The following is a 24209-nucleotide window of genomic DNA, read 5'->3' as shown; positions in this document are numbered from 1 at the left end:
AGATTGTGCCACTGCACTCCAGCCTAGGTGACAAAGTGAGAACCTATTTAACAAAAAACCCTGAAAAACAAAAAAACAACTTTCCATGAGTTAAAAGAGACATGAATATAAAGGTTGGATTCAATTTCCAGCACACTACAGCATACTATACTTTGGGAATCACATAATTTAACCTGTAAGTATGTGAAAAACCAGTAATAACTATAAAATAAATAAGGCATGCAATTTATTAAGTCCACTGTCACATTACTCTGTCATTCTTTGAAGAAATTCAAAGAGCTTCTCCCACCATTCACAATGCCACTCAGAGAAATGAAGGCAGGAGAAACCTTTTCATTTACTCTGCTGTCTCTCTTAGACAAGGATGAAAAGGTAAGAAGAAATGTCACAAAGAAAGAGTAGGTAAGGGCCCTGAGAAACCTTAGTGTGGCATTACAAAACATGTGTGAGATCTAGTGATAAGAAGCCTTAATTATAATCCAGATGCCACTAGTTCCTAGCAGTGTGACTTGGGCAAGTTCTTTCACACACCTCTGAATCTCTGCATAGGTCTCCCATACAGTCACTGCAGGAGTACATTTGTTGATGTACCTAGACTCCTGAATTAAAAAAAAAAAAATCTATGTTGGCCTTAACTCCCTGTTAGGATTATTGTGAGAATCAGAGAGACATTAGGTATGAAGACATTATATGAATGGGAAAAGTTACAACATGCTATGGTTTGAATATGTTCCTCAAAAAGAAAGTGTTAGAAACTTAATCCCCAATGCAACAGTGTTAAGAGGTGACTAGTCATGAGGGCTCCACCCTCATGCTTGGATTAATGCCATTATTTTGGGATTGGTTCTTTATAAAAGGTTGAGTTTGCCCCCCTGCTGCTCTTTCTTGCCCTCCCAACTTCCTCCATCAGATGACACAGCAAGAAGGCCCTTGTCAGATGCAGCCCCTTGACCTTGGGCTTCCTAGTCTCCAGGACAGTGAGGCAAATAAATTTCTATTCATTATGTATTACCCAATCTATGGTATTCTGTTATAGTAGCACATAATGAACTAATAAATTAGATTTATTTTCATTTGGCCAGTGCCTGAAATATGCAGGAGGAATAGGTAAGAAAAAAGTCAGTTTGGGGCCAAGAACTTCAAACTCATACCACACCAGGCCCTCACCCAATCCAGTAAGTGTGATTTTGAGAATGCTCATCACAGAAAGAATATTAAGAAAGGCAAAACACTGGATGGGACCAGGAAAGATCTCAGCGACCTAGCTTCAAAATCAAATTATCTTTGAAAGGAAGTCTTGGGCTTGGAATCTCCCGAAAGGATATTTTTCAAATTTAGAGTATAAATAGCAGGGATATTTTTCCCACAAGGACACAGAAAAAGTGGTACCAGCATGCTGTTTTTCAAGGTGAAGGCCAATTTTACATGTTTATTGAATACTTCCTTTGTGTTAGGTAAATCTATACTCACTGGTTCATTTTGTCCTCACAACTCTTCTGAGTCAAGATTCTTATGGCTGTCAGGACAGAGAGACTACCTCTGATAAAACTTAGGTCTATAAGAAGTAGTTTGTCCCCTAGACAAGGCAGTGCAGTGAAGTCTCTCAAGGGCTTGGAACCATGGACAAGGCAGCTGGCAAGGTATTTCTGTCTTTTTCTTTCTCTGGGGCTGCTTGGTCTCTCATTTGAGATCCTCAGCATGTCTGCTTCTTTTTTCTCTCCTCTAAGACTGGCTGTTTCTCTGAGCATGTGGCAGGGAATGGCTGCCTCATGGCTCTTGAGTTTTCAAGTCTTCAATTTAGGTGAGGACTAGTAGTTGACCAGCATTAAAAAAAAATTTTTTTTTTGAAATGGATTTTTGCTCTTGTTGCCCAGGCTGGAGTGCAATGGCATGATCTTGGCTCACCACAACCTTTGCCTCCCAGGTTCAAGCGATTCTCCTGCCTCAGCCTCCCAAGCAGCTGGGGTTACAGGCATGCACTGTCACGCCTGGTTAATTTTGTATTTTTAGTACAGATGGGGTTTCTCTATCTTGGTCAGGCTGGTCTCAAACTCCCGGCCTCAGGTGATCTACCCGCCTCGGCCTCCCAAAGTGCTGGAATTACAGGCATGAGCCATCACACCAGGCCTAAAATTTTTTAAAAAATAATTTAATTTTTTCTGTAGAGACAGAAAAAAGGGAAAAAAGGTTATCCCAATAATAATTAGGCATGCTTTATAACAGTCTCTCACCAGTATGGCAAATGGCAACCAAAATGTTTTTCAGCCTGTTCATTAATAGTGGCCGGCATAATTGCTATTATTGTAAATTAAGAATAAAAATAATTCACTAAATGTATCTTTTTTAAAAAACCTCTGCAAGGAAAATTTCTAACCCATTTTTATGTTGTCCAGGCTGGTCAGGAACTCCTGGCCTTAAGCAGTCCTCCTGTTTCAGCTTCTCAAAGTGCTGATATTACAGGAATGAGCCACTGTGCCTGGCAACCAGCATCTTTTTAGTGCCAGTTTCTAAATCTAGGGAAGAAAGACTCTGAGTCAGCTTGGGTCAAGTGTCTACTTCCTGTCCAATCAGTTCTCAAAAACAACAACAAAAAAGAGTCCTAGGCCAGGCATGGTGGCTCATGCTTGTAATCCCAGCACTTCGGGAGGATGAGGCAGGCGGATCACCTGAGGTCGGGAGTTTGAGACCTCCCGACATGGAGAAACCCTGTCTCTATTAAAAATACAAAAATTAGCCGGGTGTGGTGGTACATGCCTGTAATCCCAGCTACTTGGGAGGCTGAGGCAAGAGAATCACTTGAACCTGGGAGGCAGAGGTTGTGGTGAATCAAGATCATGCCACTGCACTCCAGCCTGGGCAACAAGAGTGAAACTCTGTCTCAAAAAAAGAAAAAAAAAGTCCCAGGCTCAAGGACTGAAGACTGAATTCAGTCCTTGATTGAAGAACGCTATATGGCTCTTCCTTCTTACCACTCTTCCCTCCCTGCCAATCCTGTTTCTAGGCCAGTTAATTACTAGTACTGTATAGTGGTTAAGAGCACAGGTTCTGCTACTTATCAGCTATATGATACTAGGTGAATTATTTAACTTCTCAGAACTATAATTATAATATTTTGATTATAAAATGGAGATAAAAATATCTACACCTCAAAGAGTTACAAGTTGTAAGTAGAAATATATACATAAACATGTATGTAAAGCACTTAGCACACAGCCTAGCATATAATTAATTCTACTTTTTTTTTTCATAACAATCACTCATTAAAATTATCTGTTTGAGCCTGAGGTTTTCCTTCTATAGTGATGTCTTACTTCCCAGAAACCCTGCAGGAAATAGCAGGCTGAAGGAAAAGTTTAGGTCTTCAAGAAGGATGTAGGAAGGTTCCTTGGAATGTTATGTATGGTAAGAAAACACTACTGAATCGTTATTTTCTGGCCAAGGTAGCCATCCTCTTTGAGGTAGTCATATAAATTTAGCATCTGTCTGGTAAGTCCTGGGTTAGCTTTGTGTGGTGCGGGGAGATGATCCTAGGTGTCATTTTCTCATGTCATAGAAACACTAAGAGTAGAAAGGCTGCACATGTATTGAAACTTGCGAGTGCAAGTGAAATCCTAAATAACTTCTATTTGTGAAATAAAAAATAAATGCTGTGTTATATTAACATAAAGGCACAGATGTTCTCTGCAGTGCTGCTGTTTCTGAGAGTTCTTAAGAAAACACACAAAAAAATACAAACCAGAAATCACTGAACGTCAACAGATAAAACCAATTCCTTTTGAATACATATTGTTAAAAGCCTTCCCAGAGTTGGGGTTAGTATTTAATCTATGGGTTAGAAATTTTCCTTGCATAGGTTTTTAAAAAAAGATATATTTAGTGAATTCTTTTTATTCTTAATTTACAATAACGGCAATTATGCTGGTCACTATTAATGAAAGGCTAAAAACCATTTTGGTCGCCATTTGTCACACTGGTGAGAGGCTGTTATAAAGCATGCTTGATTATTATTGGGATAACCCTGTGTAGTGGTGCTTTTTCCCCCTCATGAAATATTCTCCATCTGCTTTACATGAGTACGAGTAAAAAGGTATGACTGTTCAGTTTTTTTTTCACCAGTCCTTTGCTATCCTGAGAACATTTGTTGCAGACTAATAGCTAAACTGCAGATAAAAGAGAGATGACAGATTACAATCCCCTTTAATTCATAAGAAAAGCATTAGGAGCCCCTAAGAATACCAAACCAAGCCAATGGCACCCAATGACTTCACACTAAGTTCCAAACCACATAGTATTTTTTAGTTTAAAGACAAAGCCTAATGGATATGCGGCTTTTGTATTCCAAATTCTTCATGAAGAGCTGGCTCTTCTTTCCCTTTTAGCTCCTTGTAAAGCATTATAATTCCCCTATTCTATAAACATACAAATATAATTGTGAAATGACATCATTCTGTTTTCATTTAATTACCCCTGAAATGCTTTCTATTTAATATTCATTACTCAAAAGCTAATTTAAAAGAGAAAGAGATGTGACTTATTCAAAAAGATGTACTGTCATTCACAGCAATAGTTATCTAATATACAGAAGTTAATAAAGCAGATTAATCTACAAGTCCCTTTAAGCCATTCTTGAGTTTTGAACAACTGCCTCTTTGACCTTTCACCTTCACGCTGTGCACCAGTAGCAGGTGCCAGCTGTACAGAAATTATGGCTGCTGTGTTTGGACGCAAAATCTTTTCTTACTTTGCTTCTGACCAGCAGCTGACCCTGTAGGAGTGATTGTTTCTGGTGCCGGCCTAAAGGCTACATAAACCAGTAGCAGATAAACAAAAGGCTACATATACCAGCTGCCTTGCCTAAGGGTACCATCCTAGACTGACACCTCCACTCCTTCTTCACCGTTCCAAATTGCTTCTTGTTTGTTGCCATACGTGCATTTCATCCATGTTATTTTGTGTGAGGGGTGGGGGTAGGGGAACCCCACCTCAAAACAACAACAAAAAAACCCTCCGCTTCTTCGAACTTGACTTTTGAGTATTCCATGTCAAACTGTGCCATTATAATGCTAATCTAGGCCTGATTTAGCAACTTTAATAAGAGGCTAAACCCTCTTGTAATTAGATAATAAAATTTTATTATGTATTTTAATATTAAAAGTCTTAAAATCAAACTCTTCAAATCATACACTGGCACAAAACTGAGGTACTTAAATATTGTAACCTCAGAAAACGGGAACCTGAAAAAGCACACTGTGGCTAATTTTTCATTCTCAGAAATGTAAACATGGAATTCCTATGTGGTGATAGTGAAAGCTCCAATACTCTTAATTATGTACAGGGAAGAATGAATCTATTCAAGTATGAAGCACACTGTACCATTTCTAGTAACAGCATGAGATGACTTTGACAGTTATTTCTTTGATACAAATTACACAAGTATAAAAACAATCCCCATAATGATTAAATGCAGTTATGTACATAGGAGAATACCAGTGCAAATGGTAACATATTTAAATGGTTTTCCTTCATTAAAAAAATTATATATGATATTAAACCATCAATCACTGCTGAGGCACAGGAGTTTAAATGTATTGTCACTGGCTGAAATAAATGACTTGGAGACTGGATTCTGGCTCACTCAATATGGTGTCTTTGCTGTTGCTTAGTCACCCAACTCTCTGCTGGTTTGGGTACATCTGGTGGATTCCATCCCTTTCAATTAATAAGGCAAGTTATGCTATCAATGGGTTACATCCTTAAACTGTGCTTAGAGGTAGAAAAACACACGTCCTAGTGGGGGATGGGGGGTTACTCTCTGTTTCATTAACCATTTGGAACAATATTTGAAGTACTTTTTTCTTTCTTCACCCATGTTTAGAATAAAATTTTCTCATAGAATTTCAGCAGGGTTATTCTACATTATATTATGATATAATCTTACCTTAGCATTACCATCTGGTTTATTATGTAGCAGTCTATGACTGCACTAGATTTGATACTTAAAATCACTGCCTGCAGATCATACTTCTGAAAACTAATATTTTGGGGGTTTACTTTGCAAACATTCATTGACTTTCATGAAGTGTCAGGCTCTGGCGGGTGCTGGGACAAGCACCAGGCTGTAGGTGATCTTTGAGGGAAGAAAAAAAAACCACTCTATAAATGTGTATTCTTATGGCTACAATGTTAATTTGATGACTTATAAATCAAGAAAAAAATCTATTTTTAATTGGCTTTTCTGTTTTAAAATACCATTTTGTTACCATTGAAATAGTCATTCATCAAATATTTCTATAATAAAAATTAAAATGGCAAAGATATGGTTAGTAACAAAGGATCTGGACTAGATCATTCTTATAAAGATAAATACTTTTATAATATCATAGGTAAAATGTCATCTTAATATTAAAAAAAACTAGTGTTTCTGTATTTTAAAAATTGTAAACATTAACTTTCTAAACTGATGTCTCGAGACAATGGCCACAAATTTTTCATTCTTTTTTTTTGAAACAGAGTTTTGCTCTTGTTACCCAGGATGGAGTGCAATGGCGCGATCTCGGCTCACCGCAACCTCCGCCTCCTGGGTTCAGGCAATTCTCCTGCCTCAGCCTCCCGAGTAGCTGGGATTACAGGCATGCGCCACCGTGCCCAGCTAATTTTTTGTATTTTTAGTAGAGACGGGGTTTCACCATGTTGACCAGGATGGTCTTGATCTCTTGACCTCGTGATCCACCCGCCTCAGCCTCCCAAAGTGCTGGGATTATAGGCGCGAGCCACCGCGCCTGGCCCAAATTTTTCATTCTTAAGATGTTTACTCTCTTTCAGACTTTCATTACCTGGTTGTTACCTAGATATTTGGCTAGTCCCGGACCTCTTAAATATTTTATTTTGAGCCGTAATAGTTACATTTTGTACACACACACACACACACACACACACACACACATACACACAGATCAAACTAAATTTTATTTTTACCTCAAACAAATCTGGTTATTCTGAAGAAAAAGAAAGTTTGAAAAGTATCAAGTAAGTTTCATTTCATCGCCTGTTTATTGTATTGTGTGCAAAGATGTAATCCAAAAGTGATAAAATGGCCCCTTTAAGTTCCAGTAGAGACAAGTATAGTAAAAGTAAAAGCAGGAGCAAAATAAATTAAGAAAAACACCCCAGAGCACCAGATTAAGTGAAATCAAAATAACTACATCCTTTTAAAACTAACCAAAAAAGTATGCTTCAGAAATGAGCAAAAACCCAGATGGAAATAAAAATAATCACTGTAGCAGTGCTATGTGGGCTGGCTGTGAGAAAGACATGGTATCGTGCATTGGGAGATCTTAGTTGTGAAATTCCTTAAGATTGCATACCACAGAAGTGGAAAGCTGGTATCCAGGCACACAGTGTCAGCCTGCCAAGTGTTTCTATGATTTTTTAAAAAAATTTTCAATCAGTGGCCACATTAAAAAATCTGATTTTCTGGCTGTTCTTCAAGGGAGAAATTTCAATGTATCTGGCAACACTGGGTCTGACCTTCTAAGCAACAATTAGCTGGAGGCGTGCTGAGGCTGCCCCCTTTAGACAGAGATGCGCACTCAACTTTAGGATTCCTTCATGTCTACCTCATTCAGGTTTTCTGCTTCTTGGCCCTATAGGCACCTTAGTTTGTGACACCTGGTATAGTTGTAACAAATAGGAAAGTGAGAAGGAGGCTCAAAGGAACTCAGGTGTCAGATTCAGACCTTAAGAATGACCATTGATAGAGTTAATGGTACTCAACAGCAGAAATTTCCTTTAGAAAACAGAAGCAGTTTACAACCAGAAAGAGGGTAAAAATGGCATTCTGTGCGAATGAATCAGTGGTGAAAGTCAGGACAATGCATAGAGATGTGCTGGATACTGGAGAGAGATGCAAAGCACATGTTCTTCCCTCTCTTCATTTCACAGCTGCCATATTGATTCTGTCCTAAAAAATCAGGTTAAACCTCAAGAGCTACCTTGGAGGCATTAAAGAAAAGTCACAAAGAACATTATAAAACAGCTGTACTCCTAGGTTCTGACCTTCTCAAGCATACATGTCCTACTAAATTACATACCTTCAACATCTGACTATAACATTAATGAATGGGTGTGGGTGTAGAATAAGAGAGTGGAAGCTTGGTTAGGTCTGCCTTGGTGGTGGTGGGAGCCACAGGGCTTTTTCTTCATCAGCGGACAAAGCAGCCTCCTTCTCCCTTGCCTGCTGCCTCTTTGGGTCACTGCCCATCTGTTTTGTCCTGACTGTACTACAATGCTGGGGTATAGCATGACTGCTTTAAACCATTCTACCTTAAGGGTGGCCCCAATGGGACTTACTGGAAGCTCAACTTGCCTCATTGTATATGCTCAAAACATACATACTTTAGATTAGAAGCCACTCAACAAAGGAACAATGATAGCTTTGTGTTTAAGCATGTGAACCCTAGAGTTAAACAGATTTTGGCTAAAATTTTACTTCTTCCAGTTATGGACTCCGTAATGTTTTCTACCCTTTTTGTGCCTCAGTTTCTATATCTGTAAAACGGTGATGATAATACTACACCTTCACAAAGGCACTGTGATGATTAAACCAGATAATGCATATATATAAGGAGGCTAAGCTAGTGCCTGCACATAGTAAGCACTTACATTTAAAAATTTTTATTTCTTAAATTTCTAAATTTTAGAACTTTTATTTTAGGTTTGGCGTACATGGACAGGTTTGTTATATAGGTAAATTGCATGTCACAGGGGTCTGGTGTACCGATTACTTTTCACCCAGGTAATAAGCACAGTACCCCCAATAGGTAGTTTTTTGATCTTCACCATCCTCCAACTCTCCACTCTTAAGTAGGCCCCGGTATCTGTTGTTCCCTTCATGTCCATGTGTACTCAGTCTGTAGCTCCCACTTATAAGTGAGAACATGCTGTATTTAGTTTTCTGTTTCTGTGTTAGTTCATTTAGCATAATAACCTCCAGCTCCATCCACGTTGCTGCAAAGGACATGATCACTTTCTTCTTTATGGCTGTGTAGTATTCCATGGTGTATATATGTACCACATTTTCTCTATCCAGTCAACTACTGATGGGCATTTCAGTTGATTTCATGTCTTTGCTATTGAGAATAGAAGCACTTACATTTTGCCAATATTATTTTTCTTCCCACTATGTATATGTACCAATTTGCTGTTAATACCAAGACTGTAACACCATGTGCAAAAATTCTGTTACAGAATTTGAGTGCCTATTTTCCAATTTCAGTCTCTAATGACATATCCTTGGCTTCCTCTAAACCTTTTAAATCTGTTATTACCTGATCTAGTTGTGATTGTTCTTTCAGCTTGTTTTTGATATCAATATACTGCTGTATTATTGAGAATAAAGTTGTAAATCAACCAGATTGAGCTAATGGGTTACATGAAGAGCATGCTTTTTATTTAAGGATCACTGGAAATGTCTTTATTAACATTAGAAAATCTGACGATTCTTTTTAAGAGGATAAGAGATATGACTATATTTCATCTGCTTAAATGTTTTTGACTGTAAGAGTCTTGCTAAGGTTCTGTAGGCCAAAATCTCAACACCAGTTAAATATGAGACTGCATTTTCTCCTACTTAGTATTATGGAATGGAATCTTAAGTATGAAAGATGTCTTGTATAGTATGTCAAAATGTTGAGCAATATCGTTTCAGTCTAAACACAGAAATGAAAAAAGAGCAGATGATTTCCCTTTTGCTGTAATTCACTTTGGGATGCATGTCATGAAGAGCACTATACAAAAGCAATTTTCATTGATTGACTGACTGATTGAGGAAAAGGGTGAATGTTCTTTCAGCTTAAGTCCCTACTGAAGTATGATTTTTATCACTCCTGACAGCTCTTCACAATGTAGTTAAATGCCATGTTAGCAAATAAATAAATAAATAATAAATAACATAAAAAGGAAGGAGGAAAAAAGAGAAAGAAAATCACAATTAGAATTTCTTTTGGATTTCAGTACAGTTGAGCAAAAGAGATAAATAGATGTGCATAAAATAAATTCAGTTATAGATACAAATACTTAATGACTGGTGATGAAACTTCTGAAATTTTGTCTTCTGAATTACTGTAGCAGATCCATGTCTTGTCTGCGACTGATGAGTAGTAATTAGTAATCTGCTCACTGTTACTGTTGGTCTCTCCTTAAATTTTTAGTTTAGCCTTCCAATAACATAAAAATGCTTGGGGAATTTTCTACCTTAATTTATGTAAACTGGGTTTTTTTCAAGTGTTAGGTCAAAGCAATGCTGGTGAAGCAATCATTTTTACTTTAAATAGATTCACTTACGTGGATCTTCATACAGACTAAATTTTCATGCTTGCAAAGTTACAGTTGTTTGCAAAATACAAAAAATGGCTTATTTGGAGAACATTTTAAAAAATATTGAAGATTTAAAGCCACGTAGCAGGGCATAATAAACAAATTTCCAGGTGAGAGGCACTTAAAATAGCTTTCTCAGGCTGCTACATACAAATGGAAAGGCCTGCAAGGATGCTGGAAAGGCATTATGTAGGTTCATGCTTCCTTTACTATGGAAGCTTGAGGAGATAACTTTTGCAATTTGGAATTAACATTCCTCATGCAATTATGCTTCCAGCAAAATGGGCCCAGGTTGGGGGGAAAAACAGTTCAAACTAGTAAATAATTGCAGTATCATTGCATCAGTTTAGTTTAAAGAGCTGACAAACCCTCTCTAAACTCTAAGCACAATTAGTCATTAGGGTCTAGTTTTTCAGCACTGTTAAGCAATTTGTAATCCATTCCTTTTAATAGGGTTAGGCATTACTTAACCGACACAGATGCCTTGAAAACTGAAACCTCAAGTTATGAAGCAGCAACCTTGTTCATTACCTTCTGTGATAGGCAAATCATCTATAAAAAACAGCATTTAATGGGCAACCAATGAATAATCAATGGCTCACTTTTCATCTGAGTGTGAAAATGAAAATAATCCAATACAAAATCCCACTGGTAACAGGCTGAATCTTGGTTTCTGCTGCTCTTCAGGGCTGATTTATAAGGTCTCGGGAAGCTGATGTAAACAGATGATCAATGGGACCCATCCCTGCTCATAAAAACCCCCAACTGGCCCACTCCCTCTTTTTCAAGTCCATCCCTTCAGGCTATTAGTTCTGTCCAGCTAATTCTTCCCACTACTCCTGCCTGCTGCTTTTACTCTGGCCATCCGTTCAGTCCAGCCGACTCAGAAGTAATTTTATACGCAGCAGAGAGCGGGTGGAATTGATTTTTCACTCAGTGCTCTGTTCCCATCTGAATAATTATCAATTTTACTGCCTCATAAAGGGAAGAGTCAAAATTTCAAATCAATTCAAAAGAGCTTTTGAGACGACAGAAACTGTGCATAAGAATAGAGGTCAAAGTTGTCAGTGACCTAAGGAGATGATGTCAGATATTACTATACCTAATAGCTGACATCAGAGGCACTCAAGATGATATAACCTAGTGCTAATGCAAATCATATTTATGCTGACTACCAGAGCCCAGTCATTAATATTTAAAATGCTATCTGAAAGCCTACATTCCAAATAAATAGAATGTATTCCACTGTTAATAAAGATATATCACTACTTAGTCATATGCTATAAAGTGAAGGATTACCAAGTATTATTAACACACAGAAATTACTTAAACCAACAAATGCACGGTAATTCTGAGTAAAGACAAACTTGATTTGTCTCCTGCTCAACCACATTACTTGCTTTGCAAAATCTGATAGTATTTTGTCTAGGGCCATAGCCTATTGATTTTTGCTAAAATTTTCTACCAACTTAAAAGTTTCTGCCAAAGTTTGTGGGACAATACTGTGATTATGGCTGAGTGCTGGCAGCAGTGATTTGGTGGTGGATTAGTCCCTTGCCATGGTGGGGTAGGTAAAGGCCGGGTCTAACTCCTAGCCAATCTGTGAATATTTTTTTTTTTTTTTTCAGTGGGGACATGCTCTAAGCCAGTGATCCTCAACCTTCTCCATGCAAAACATATGAGGGCTGTGACACACTCCCACCAGTACCAGTGGCTACTGCATTTGGGTGCGGTAGGGAGGGAGGAGAGACGCACTGACATTTTGACAGAATGTAAAATGAAAAGCCATTCCAGGTGAATCTGAGATATTATCCTTGCCTTGAATATCAATGGGGTGAGTAGTAAGGACTTGGACTTTTGAGTCAAACAGACCTTGGTTCAAATTCCAACTCTACCACTTTCCAGTTGATCTCTCTGTACCTTGGTTTTTTCATCTGTACAATGGGGATGCTGTCATCCACTTTTCAGGGTGGTTGTGGGGTCTAAATGAGGAGAATTCTCTGACAACATTCCCCTTGTATTTTACTTTCTTTGTCGTCACTATATTAATGAAATTATCAAATAACTGTGAGTTACTTGTCTCTTTGTCCCATGACAAGACATTTTGTAAGGAGAGAAATTATTTCTTATGAATCTTAATAGCTCTTGAACCTGGCACATAATAAATTCTCACTAAATGTGAGGTACCTTCCTTTTGCCTTTATATTACCAAGATGTTATAACAGTTCCAGGGTCACACCAAATAGTTATAGGTCTACAACCCTTTGCCTAGTTACACAAAATATGAATGACATCAATTATCCCTGGAAAATAACTGGTTAATTGAAACATTACCATGAATAAAGTTCACATAATTTCATTTAAATATCAGCAAAAATGACAGCCAGGAAGGAAACTTCTTTCATAGCTGTCTCTCATTCTATCTTCATCATTTACTGATATAGAGTGACATTTTCTTTTCTTTTTTTTTTTTTCTGAGAGAGTCTCGCTTTGTTGCCCAGGCTGGGGTGCAGTGGTATGATCTTAGCTCACTGCAACCTCTGCTTCGCAGGATCAGGTGATTCTCCTGCCTCAGTCTCCTGAGTTGCTGGGACTGCAGGCACGTGCCACCACGCTCCGCTAAATTTTGCATTTTTAGTAGAGACGAGATTTCACCATATTGGCCAGGTTGGTCTCGAACTCCTGACCTCATGATCCACCTGCCTTGGTCTCCCAAAGTGCTGGGATTACAGATGTGAGCCACTATGCCCAGCCAACATTTGGTCCCTAATGGTCATATAGCAACACACTATTGAAGTGTTTACATTTTCAAATTACAAACTATTATGGATAGAATTTGGCAAAAGAAAACAACTGAAAACAGGATGAAGATACTTTCCAAATTTAGTGGAATTAGAAAATATGTGATGGGGCCAGGCACAGTGGCTCACACCTGTAATCTCAATACCTTGGGAGGCTGAGGTGAGAGAACTGTTTGTAATCAGGAGTTCAAAACCAACCTGGGCAATGTGGCAAAAACCCTGTCTCTACAAAAAAAGTAAAAAAAAATTAGCTGGATGTGGTGGTGTGCACCTATAGCCTCAGCTACTCAGGAAGAGGCTGAGGTGGGAGGATCGCATGAGCCCCTGAGAGGCAGAGGCAGAGGCTGCAGTGAGCCCAGATCGTACCACTGCACTATAGCATGGGTGATAGAGTGAGACCCTGTCTCCAAAAAAAAAAAAGAAAAGAAAAGAAAATATAGTCATGGCATGGCCATAAAAAATAGTATTGTTCTCTTTGAAATATTTTTGGCATGTATATTTTTAAGTTTTTAAATTTTCTTTTTTAGAGATGGGGTCTTGCTATGTTGCCTAGGCTGGTCTTGACTTCTGGGCTTAAGCAATCCTCCTGCCTCTGCCTCTGGAGCAGCTGGTACTTCAGGTACTGCACCTTGCAATATTCATTTCTTATGCATGCCGTTACTGTGATTTGCACAAGTGAGTTTTTAAAAATGGTATTAAACTTGGACCTAACCCATTAGCTAGTTAGAAAATACATTAGAAAGTAAACAAACTGCAGCTTTATTACTTGTTAGTTAAATGTTACTGGACATATTACCTAACCTATCTGAACCAAGATTTCTCATTTTAAAATGGGAAAAATACCAACTATAATGTGATGAATGAAAAGTTCCTAGCAAGCTACCTGAAATACACTAGGATCCCAGCAAATTGTAATTTCCCAGTATATAAGAGTATTCACAAGGCAAACTTCAGATGACATTATCAGAGACTCCAGGGGAGAAATCAGAGGCTGTTTTCAGTTCCAGTTTTGTCTTTCTCAGGCCTCTGGAAAAACTATCCCCTTTTGAATTCTAGCTCCACTGAGGTGAGATGAACAACCCAGGTATTTCTTGAGGGTGGGTAATCCTAAGGCCTGTATTTTTTCCCACTTACAAGGAAAATACTCCCAGATAATAACTGGTAAAAAGTCTTGGCAAGACCAGCTACTCTAAGATATATTCAGGGCCAGGTATGGCTCCTGGGAACCTTTGTTTCTTAAGCTAGGTGACCAACCACCAGTTACCTGCTGCAGGACATCTGGGTTTTGCTGCATAAAATGAAATAGTCTCTGACCAGCCTGCGTAGCCTCTCTGCATCGAAGTGGCTTCTTGCCCTCTTTTGCTATGTGCTTGAAGAGGTAGGTGACGATGTAGTCTAAACTGGTACAGCAGCTGGAGGAGACAACTGTATCTGTACAAATAATAAATAAGAATTCATTTGCATCACTCAAGTTTTTGCTCCATTTGATTATATAATGGCTCCATTAAACATAATTACTTCCTGATTTCAAAGTGCTTTCATCAAATTGCAAGTTCTTTGAGGGCAGGATTTTTTTTTTTGAAACGGAGTTTTATTATTGTCATTACTGGAGTGCAATGGTATGATCTCGGTTCACTGCAACCTCTGCCTCCTGGGTTCAAGCCATTCTCCTGCATCAGCCTCCTGAGTAGCTGAAATTACAGGTGCCCGCCACCTGGCTATTTTTGTATCTTCAGTAGAGACGGGGTTTCTCCTTGTTGGCCAGGCTGGTCTTGAACTCCTGACCTCAGATGATCCACCTGCCTCAGCCTCCCAAAGTGCTGGGATTACAGGCGAGAGCCACGTCATACCTGGCCAGGAATCTGTCTTATATAACTCTTTGAACCCAGTGTCTATTATAGGGCCTGGCCTAGAGACACATACATAAATAATTTGAATTAGGCAGATTTTTCCATTTGTGACCTTAACAACCTCTGTTCAGTTCAAGTGACTGTTTATTAAGTATCTCCTTAGTGTAAGGTCTCTGTTTTACAGGAAACAGAGGTCTAACCCTGTCCAGGTGTCAAAACACTCATGGTTTAATGTGCAAGCCACTGTAGGATAATGCTGTATAAAAATGACAAATTGAGGATTTTGAGGGAGAGATCACATTTACATGCGGATCAAGGAGAGTCTGGTGAAGGAGGTAGCACCTGATATGGGTATCAAAAGATTATTCCAGTTAGACATAAGGAAGGATACTTTTCAGGTAGGGGGATTAGCACAAGGCAACGGTATGGTGGGAAATATACGGACTTTGGAGCCAGACAGTTCTGGTTTCAAGTCCCATCATTGCCAATTACTTGCTGTGTTGCTGATCTGAAAGAGCTACTTCACTTTCTTTCACCATTTGTAAGAGACTTGCAGAGTTGAATGAGAAGAAAATGACAAGAAGTTCATTAGTAATAAAAATAGCTGACATTTATTAAGAGCTTACTATGAGTTACTGTGTTAACTGCTTTATACAGTTGTTAAGGTCACAAATGGAAAAATCTGCCTAATTCAAATTATTTATTTATTTATTAAGTTATTATTTTTAATTCTCACAGCACTATAATAGTTACTGTTATTATCTCCATTTACGGATGAGGACACTGAGTTTTAGAGCGCTTAAGTGTCTTGTCCCATGTCACACAGCTAAGCTATGAAAATAAGGAGTTAGACTCTGGATCTCTACTCTTTTAAAAAATTTTATTGTATTTTTAATTTTTTTATTCCAATAATTTTTGGGGAATAGGTGGTTTTTGATTACATGAGTATGTTCCTAAGTGGTAATTTCTGAGATTTTGGTGCACCCATCAACCAAGCAGTGTACTCTGTACCCAATGTGTAGTCTTTTATCCTTTATCTCCAACCTTCCTTATACCTGAGTCCCCAAAGTCCACTGTATCATTCTCATGCCTTTGTGTTCTCATAGCTTAGCTCCCACTTGTAAATGGGAACATATGATATTTGTTTTTTTCTGGATTTCTATTCTTAACCACTATATTAAAACTAGGTAATAAGCAAAAATGTATGTAAGCACCAAACACCTTTTTGTTGTTGTTGAGATAGGGTCTCACTCTGTCACCCAGGCTGGAGTGAAGAGATGTGATCTTGGCTCACTGACCTTGGCCTTGACCTCCTGAGCTCAAGCAATCCTCCCACCTCAGCCTCCCAAATAGCTGCAACTGTGGGTGTGCACCACCATGCCTGGCTACTTTTTGTATTTTTTGTAGAGATAGAGTTTTGTCATTTTGCTCAGGCAATGAAATCCTGAGCTCAAGCAATCTGCTAGCCTCGGCGTCCTAAAGTGCTGGGATTATAGACATGTGCTACCATGTCTAGGCTAAAACACCTTCTTAAATCACAATGGGCACTCAAAAAATGGCAGTAACTACTAGTTTGCTTTATGGTAAAAAACAGAAGGGTATATTCAAGAAGTAGGCTGGGCATGGTGGCTCACACCTGTAATCTCATCACTTTGGGAGGCCGAGGTGGGCAGATCACGAGGTCAAGAGATTGAGACTATCCTGGCCAATATGGTGAAACCCTGTCTCTGTTAAAAATACAAAAATAAGCTGGGTGTGGTGGCATGCGCCTGTAGTCCCAGCTACTCAGGAGGCTGAGGCAGGAGAACTGCTTGAACCTGGGAGGTGGAGGTTGCAGTGAGCCAAGATCCCGCCACTGCAGTCCAGCCTGGCACCTGGAGACAGAGCGAGACTCTGTCTCAAAAACAAAAACAAAAACAAAAAAACCTATATAGAACTTTTGTTTTGAGAGAGCAAATGTGTAGAGGAGACGTAAGAGAAGGCTGACAGAGCAGATTGAGGGTCTTATCTGAGGGTATCCAGTAGTGGACTGAGACATTTACATCTAATCTGGAAGGTTAACACAGGTGTTATTGACAAGTAAGTGATGACAGAGCAATCATTTATTATCTCCTTTGTACACTAAAATTATGATCTCACTTGTAACAACTACTTTGTATAGTAAGTATAATTTGCATTTCAAAAGAGAAAACTGAAGCTTAGAGATTAAGTTGCTTATCAGAAGTCCCTGGTTTTGAATCAGCATGACACAGCCCACATTTTATGGCTAACAACAACATTTGGACATGATCCCTGGGCGTTTATGATTAGTAAGAAAAACAGTCAACAAGGGCAACAATTAAAATGGTGAATAGGTAGACTCAAGAGGAGAAGTAGACTAAGAGAGTAGGGTTGGGAAGCAGATTATAAACTTCCTAAGGGAGTAGTTTCTTATTCATCTTATTCATCTCTGAGGTTCTGAGACATATGTTTGCCTGACATAGATTAGAGGTGAAATATCAGCAGAATTAATTAAAGAATGAGTAGCTAAAGCTGACCTCAGAAAGTTTTCTTAGAAGGTCTTGAGTTGTGTTTAGTAATAATACCTAGCATTGATATAACACTATAGTTTAAAAACTCACATATATCACTTTAGAGGGAAATATCATGGAAAATAGAAAGAGGGAAGTTTTGGGGCAAGTTTTGAAATACAGTCATATGTATTTAACACAGAGGAAAACTGTAGCTTATCTGGGATCATGAGGGATGAGGGGTTGAATGCAGGTCTAAAAGACAGCCATGGACCACAGTTTTGGAAAACTGTGGAACTACAAATGAGCTTTTCCAAAGGTTGGTAAATGGATACAAAAGTATAGCTAGATAAGAGGAATAAGTTGTAGTGTTCCATAGCACTAATAAGGTGACTATAATGAACAATTTGTTACATATTTTCAAGTAGCTAAAAGAGCAGATTTTGAATGTTCCCAACCCAAAGAAATGATAAATATTTGCAGTGATGGATACCCTAAATGGTCATTATACAACACATATATCAAAATATCACAAGTTACCCTGTAAATATATAAACGTATCATGCACCAATTAAAAAATAATAAAAGCCAAAAATAGAGCTTTTTTTCCCCCTCCTAAAGACATGGCATTTGACTGATTAATCAAATAACTGATTAATTTATTTATTCTTCATCTCTCCCTACTAACTGGGTTACTTTGTAGAAAAGGGAGCTTTGGTTTTATAACTCTGGGACGTAGAATAGCATAGTGGAAAATGTCTAGGCCTAAGAGTCAGACATGGACTTGTTGAGCCTGGTTGCTTTTCTCTTTTCCTTCATATTTCTACATTTGAAGTCCCAATCATGAAAGTAAATGGATTAAGTAACTTGACATCTACAAAGATAAGCAGGAAGCAGATATGGTTCCCTTCACCAGTGAAGAGCAATATGCTATCAATCATATAAAATTATAAAGACTTCACATAGATTTGGTGACCACATGCCATGCAGTTTGCATTAAAAGGTTCCAATCTACTGAGTCAGCTGTGAAAAAGCCAGGTAAACACTTTACACACAAAGATTGGAGCATATATCCTTGCGATAAAAGCAAGAAGAGCTTCCATTATGGTTGATTTATGGTTGAGGATTTTGAAAAAGATAAATGTTATTTCAGGGCAGATTTTAAAGTGTGGAATTGTAAGGATAACAGGGCATTTAGTCAAAAACAGAATGAATGGTGCTGAAGACTATGTATAACTATTGGTTTTCTTTATTTGCAGCTCAAGCTACTATGTGAGATTCAAATAATGATACTTTCCAGACATAAAAGATAGGCAGAAGTCACAAATTTTCATATTTTGTCCCAGTTCTTGGTGTTTAAAATATTTTTAAAAAGCTTACATCTGTAATTTTGGAAATAATTTTTAAGCCAAATTGGCATTTGTCCTCTTTAGCAACTTGTAGTTTGGCACTGAAAACTATCAAGTGCTCTCCTTCTCCTGAAGCCAGTTGCTACAGGAAACACATGCATCATTAATAGCCTACTGCTCACTCAGACCCATCACTGAAAGCAGTGCTGAAAAGATAACTGCATAGGAAAGAATTGCTTAACCGAGAGTCAGGGAGAATGAGGCTGAGCTGAAATCTGCCTTCAGCTCAAAACTTGTCACCACAACACAAAGAACGAAGGTCTTAGAAAAATACAATCTGAAGGGTGATTTCAGAGACAAAAGGCCTATTTGGGTGGTGCAGTGGTTTTGGAAAGGGGTGAGTGTAGGTTTGAATGTATTATTTCCGAGATGTTTGACTTCTCTGAGCTTCAGGTGTACCTTTGTAAAATGTGATTCATATTGCCTACTTTGTAAGGTATGGCTTTAAGATTAAGTGTCTGAAAACTGTAACACAGCACCCAGCACATAGAAGTTTTTCCCTTCCCATTTGTTTTCCTGGCTATTTCAATCCCTTAAACCACAAAGCTCTCTTCTCTCTTTAGTTTTTTTTTTTTTTTTGTCTTTTTTGGGGGATGTGGGAGGTGAAACTAATGCATAATATCTCTAAGTTCTAAATATTTCCTAAATGTGTGTCACTCTCACATTCATACCACAGGACATCCCATTCAATAATGTGTTCAGAATAACAACATATCCTCTTTTATTCTTTATATAAGTTGTATTAATAATGAACTTCATGGGACATGATCTAGTAGTTCGTAGTTGGTTCAACTTCTTGCTTGCTTTTCTTGTTTAGGTTTTTAGGCTATCCTTTACTTCTGCTCGAAATGCACCCATTCCTGCTATGACCAATCTTAGAGGTCTTCCTCCATCAGTTCTAAAATAGCTGCATTTAGACACTCTCTATCCATCACCCCATTTTGTTTTTTAAATTTGTGCAAATTTATAGGGTACATGTGAAGCTTTGTTACATGTATATAATGCTTTCTGATCAAATTTCGGTACTTAGGGTGTCTCTCACCTGACTATAATACATTTTTCTTAGCTATAGTCACCCCACTCTGCTATCCAACATTGAATTTTTCCTTCCATCTGCATGTTTGTATATTTTAACCTACTTCTCTTCATCCTTTCCCTTTCCCCCATTTCCAGTCTCTGTTATCTATTTTTTTTCTTTTTTGTTTTTTTGAGACAGAGACTCCCTCTGTTGCCCAGGCTGGAATGCAGTGGAGAAGAGATCTTGGCTCACTGCAATCTCTGCCTCCGGGTTTAAGCTATTCTCCTACATCAGCCTCCCGAGTAGGTGCAACCACAGGTGTGTGCACCACCACACCCAGATAATTTTTTTTTTTTTTGAGACGTAGTCTCACTCTGTCACCTAGGCTGCAGTGCAGTGGCATGATCTTGGCTTACTGCAACCTCTGCCTTCCGGGTTCAAGTGATTCTCCTGCCTCAGCCTCCCTGAGTAGCTGGGATTATAGGCGTTCCGGCACCGCGCCTGGCCTAATTTTTGTATTTTATATATTTATTTTTGAGACAGAATCTCGCTCTATCACCCAGAGTGCAGTGCGCAATCTCAGTTCATCGCAACCTCCACCTCCTCCCAGGTTCAAGCCATTCTTCTGCTTCAGCCTCCTGAGTAGCTGGGATTACAGGCACCCCACTACCATACCCAGTTAATTTTTGTACTTTTAGTAGAGATAAGGTTTCACCATGTTGGCCAGGCTGGTCTCAAACTCCTTACATCAAGTGATCCTCCCACATCAGCCTCCCAAAGTGCTGGGATTACGGGCATGAACCACCATGCCTGACCCTTGTTATCTATCGTTCCATTCTCTACCTCCATGTTATTAAATTTTTAGCTCCCACATATGAATGAGAACATGTGATATCTGTCTTTCTGTGCCTGGCTTATTTCACTTAAGATAAAGACCTCCAGTTCCATCCATGTTGCTACAAAATACATTATTTCATTATTTTTTTAATGGCTGGACAGTATTCCATTGTGTATATATACCACATTTTCTTTGTCCATTCATCTGTTGATGGCTACTTAGGTTGATTCTATCTTTGCTACTGTGAATATTGATCTAATAAACATGTGAGTGAGGCATCCCTGTGATATACTGACTTATTTTCCTTTGGGTATACTCCCAGTAGTAGCACTGCTGGATTGATAGTAATTCTATTTTTAGTTTTTTGAGAAATCTCCATACTTTTTTCCACAGTGGCTGTATTACTTTACATTCCCACCAACCGTGTATAAGTTTCCTTTTCTCTGCATCTTTGACAATATCTGTTCTTTTTTGTCATTTTAATAACAGCCATTCTGACTGGGGTAAGATGGCATCTCATTGTGGTTTTGATTTGCATTTCTCTGATGATTAGTGATGTTGAACATTTTTTCACATACATATTGGCTATCTGCATATCTTCTTTTGAGAAATGCCTATTCATGTTATTTGTCCAGTTTTAAAGGGAATTATTTGTATTTTCCTATTGAATTGAGTTCCTCATATATTCTGGATGTTGATCTGTTAGATGAATAACTTATAAATATTTCTCCTGTTCAACAGGTTGTCTGTTTACTCTCTCTGTTGGTTATTTATTTTGTGATTCAGAATCTTTTTAGATTAAGCCCATTTGTCTATTTCTGTTTTTGTTGTCTGTGCTTTTGAGGTCTTTGTCATAAATTTTTTGCCTAGATCAATGTTCAGAAGAGTCCTCCCTAGGTTTTCTTTTAGTATTTTTTTTTTTAACAGTTTTGGGCTTTATCTTTAAGTCTTTAATCCACTTTGAGTTTATTTTTATATGTGGTGAGATAGGGGTCCATTTTCATTCTTCTGCATGTGGCTATGCAATTATTCCAGCACCATTTTATTGGAGACTGTCCTTTCCCCATTGTGTATTCTTATCAGCTTTGTTGAAGATTGGTTGGCTGTATGTGACTTTATTTCTGGGCTATCTGTTCTGTTCCGTTGGTCCATGTGTCTATTTTCTTTTTTTTAATTGGATTTTAGGTTTTGGGGTACATGAGCAGAGCGTGCAAGACCGTTGCGTAGGTACGCACATGGCAGTGTGCTTTGCTTTGCTTCTCCCCTTCACCCACATTTGGCATTTCTCCCCAGGCTATCCCTCCCCACCTCCCCCTCCCACTGGCTCTCCCCTTTTCCCCCCAATAGAACCCAGTGTTTAGTACTCCCCTTTCTGTGTCCATGTGTTCTCATTTTTCATCACCCGCCTATGAGTGAGAATATGCGGTGTTTCATTTTCTGTTCTTGTGTCAGTTTGCTGAGGATGACGTTCCCCAGATTCATCCATGTCCCTACAAACGACACAAACTCATCATTTCTGATTGCTGAATAATATTCCATGGTGTATATGTGCCACATTTTTCCAATGCAGTCTATTATCAATGGGCATTTGGGTTGATTCCAGGTCTTTGCTATTGTAAACAGTGCTGCAATGAACATTCGTGTACATGTGTCCTTATAGTAGAACGATTTATAGTCTTTTGGATATATACCCAGTAATGGGATTGCTGGGTCAAATGGAATTTCTATTTCTAAGGCCTTGAGGAATCGCCACACTGTCTTTCACAATGGTTGAACTAATTTACACTCCCACCAACAGTGTAAAAGTGTTCCTTTTTCTCCACATCCTCTCCAGCATCTGTTGTCTCCAGATTTTTTAATGATCGCCATTCTAACTGGCGTGAGATGGTATCTCAGTGTGGTTTTGATTTGCATCTCTCTGATGACCAGTGAGGATGAGCATTTTTTCATGATTGTTGGCCTCATATATGTCTTCTTTCATAAAGTGTCTGTTCTTTTCCTGTAAATCTGTTCGAGTTCTTTGTAAATTCTGGATATCAGCCCTTTGTCAGATGGGTAAACTGCAAAAATTTTTTCCCATTCTGTTAGTTGCCGATTCACTCTAGTGACTGTTTCTTTAGCCGTGCAGAAGCTGTGGAGTTTCATTAGGTCCCATTGGTCTATTTTGGCTTTTGTTGCCAATGCTTTTGGTGTTTTGTTCACGAAGTCCTTGCCTACTCCTATGTCCTGGATAGTTTTGCCTAGATTTCCTTCTAGGGTTTTTATCGTGCCAGGTCTTATGTTTAAGTCTTTAATCCATCTGGAGTTAATTTTAGTGTAAGGTGTCAGGAAGGGGTCCAGTTTCTGCTTTCTGCACATGGCTAGCCAGTTTTCCCAACACCATTTGTTAAACAGGGAATCCTTTCCCCATTGCTGGTTTTTGTCAGGTTTATCAAAGATTGTATAGTTGTAGATATGTTGTGTTGCCTCCGGTGTCTCTGTTTTATTCCATTGGTCTATATCTCTGTTTTGGTACCAGTACTATGCTGTTTTGATTACTGTAGCCTTGTAGTATAGTTTGAAATCCGGTAGTGTGATGCCCCCCGCTGTGTTCTTTTTGCTTAGAATTGACTTGGCTATGCGGGCTCTCTTTTGGTTCCATATGAAGTTCATGGTGGTTTTTTCCAGTTCTGTGAAGAAAGTCAATGGTAGCTTGATGGGGATAGCGTTGATTCTGTAAATTACTTTGGGCAGTATAGCCACTTTCACGATATTAATTCTTCCTAACCATGAACATGGAATGTTTCTCCATCTGTTTGTGTCCTCTCTGATTTCGTTGAGCAGTGGTTTGTAGTTCTCCTTGAAGAGGTCCCTTACGTTCCTTGTGAGTTGTATTCCAAGGTATTTTATTCTTTTTGTGGCAATTGTGAATGGCAGTTCGTTCTTGATTTGGCTTTCTTTAAGTCTGTTATTGGTGTAGACGAATGCTTGTGATTTTTGCACATTGATTTTATATCCTGAGACTTTGCTGAAGCTGCTTATCAGTTTCAGGAGTTTTTGGGCTGAGGCGATGGGGTCTTGTAGGTATACTATCATGTCACCTGCAAATAGAGACAATTTGGCTTCCACCTTTCCTATTTAAATACCCTTTATTTCTTTTTCTTGCCTGATTGCTCTGGCTAGAACTTCCAGTACTATATTGAATAGGAGTGGTGAAAGAGGACATCCTTTTCTAGTGCCAGATTTCAAAGGGAATGCTTCCAGTTTTTGCCCATTCAGTATGATATTGGCTGTTGGTTTGTCATAAATAGCTTTTATTACTTTGAGACACATTCCATCGATACTGACTTTATTGAGGGTTTTTAGCATAAAGGGCTGTTGAATTTTGTCAAATGCCTTCTCTGCATCAATTGAGATAATCATGTGGTTT

At 38.6% G+C, this 24209-nt stretch overlaps 1 protein-coding gene across 4 annotated transcripts in view; it reads right to left on the bottom strand.

Moving 5' to 3' along the window:
- RANBP17 (RAN binding protein 17) overlaps window positions 1-24209 on the bottom strand; it is a 438613-nt gene that overhangs the window by 20812 nt on the left and 393592 nt on the right. For all 4 annotated transcript variants that reach the window (XM_002744545.7, XM_008990995.5, XM_078365784.1 and 1 more), the window contains one exon: window positions 14440-14606. In XM_002744545.7, coding sequence (XP_002744591.2) covers window positions 14440-14606 — 167 coding nt within the window. The remainder of the gene's footprint in view (window positions 1-14439; window positions 14607-24209) is intronic.

The sequence above is a fragment of the Callithrix jacchus genome, chromosome 2 (assembly GCF_049354715.1).
Source record: "Callithrix jacchus isolate 240 chromosome 2, calJac240_pri, whole genome shotgun sequence".
Classification (NCBI taxonomy): Eukaryota; Metazoa; Chordata; class Mammalia; order Primates; family Cebidae; genus Callithrix; species Callithrix jacchus.
The sequence above is the reverse complement of the archived record's forward strand: the minus strand, read 5'-3'. Positions and strand labels throughout refer to the sequence as shown.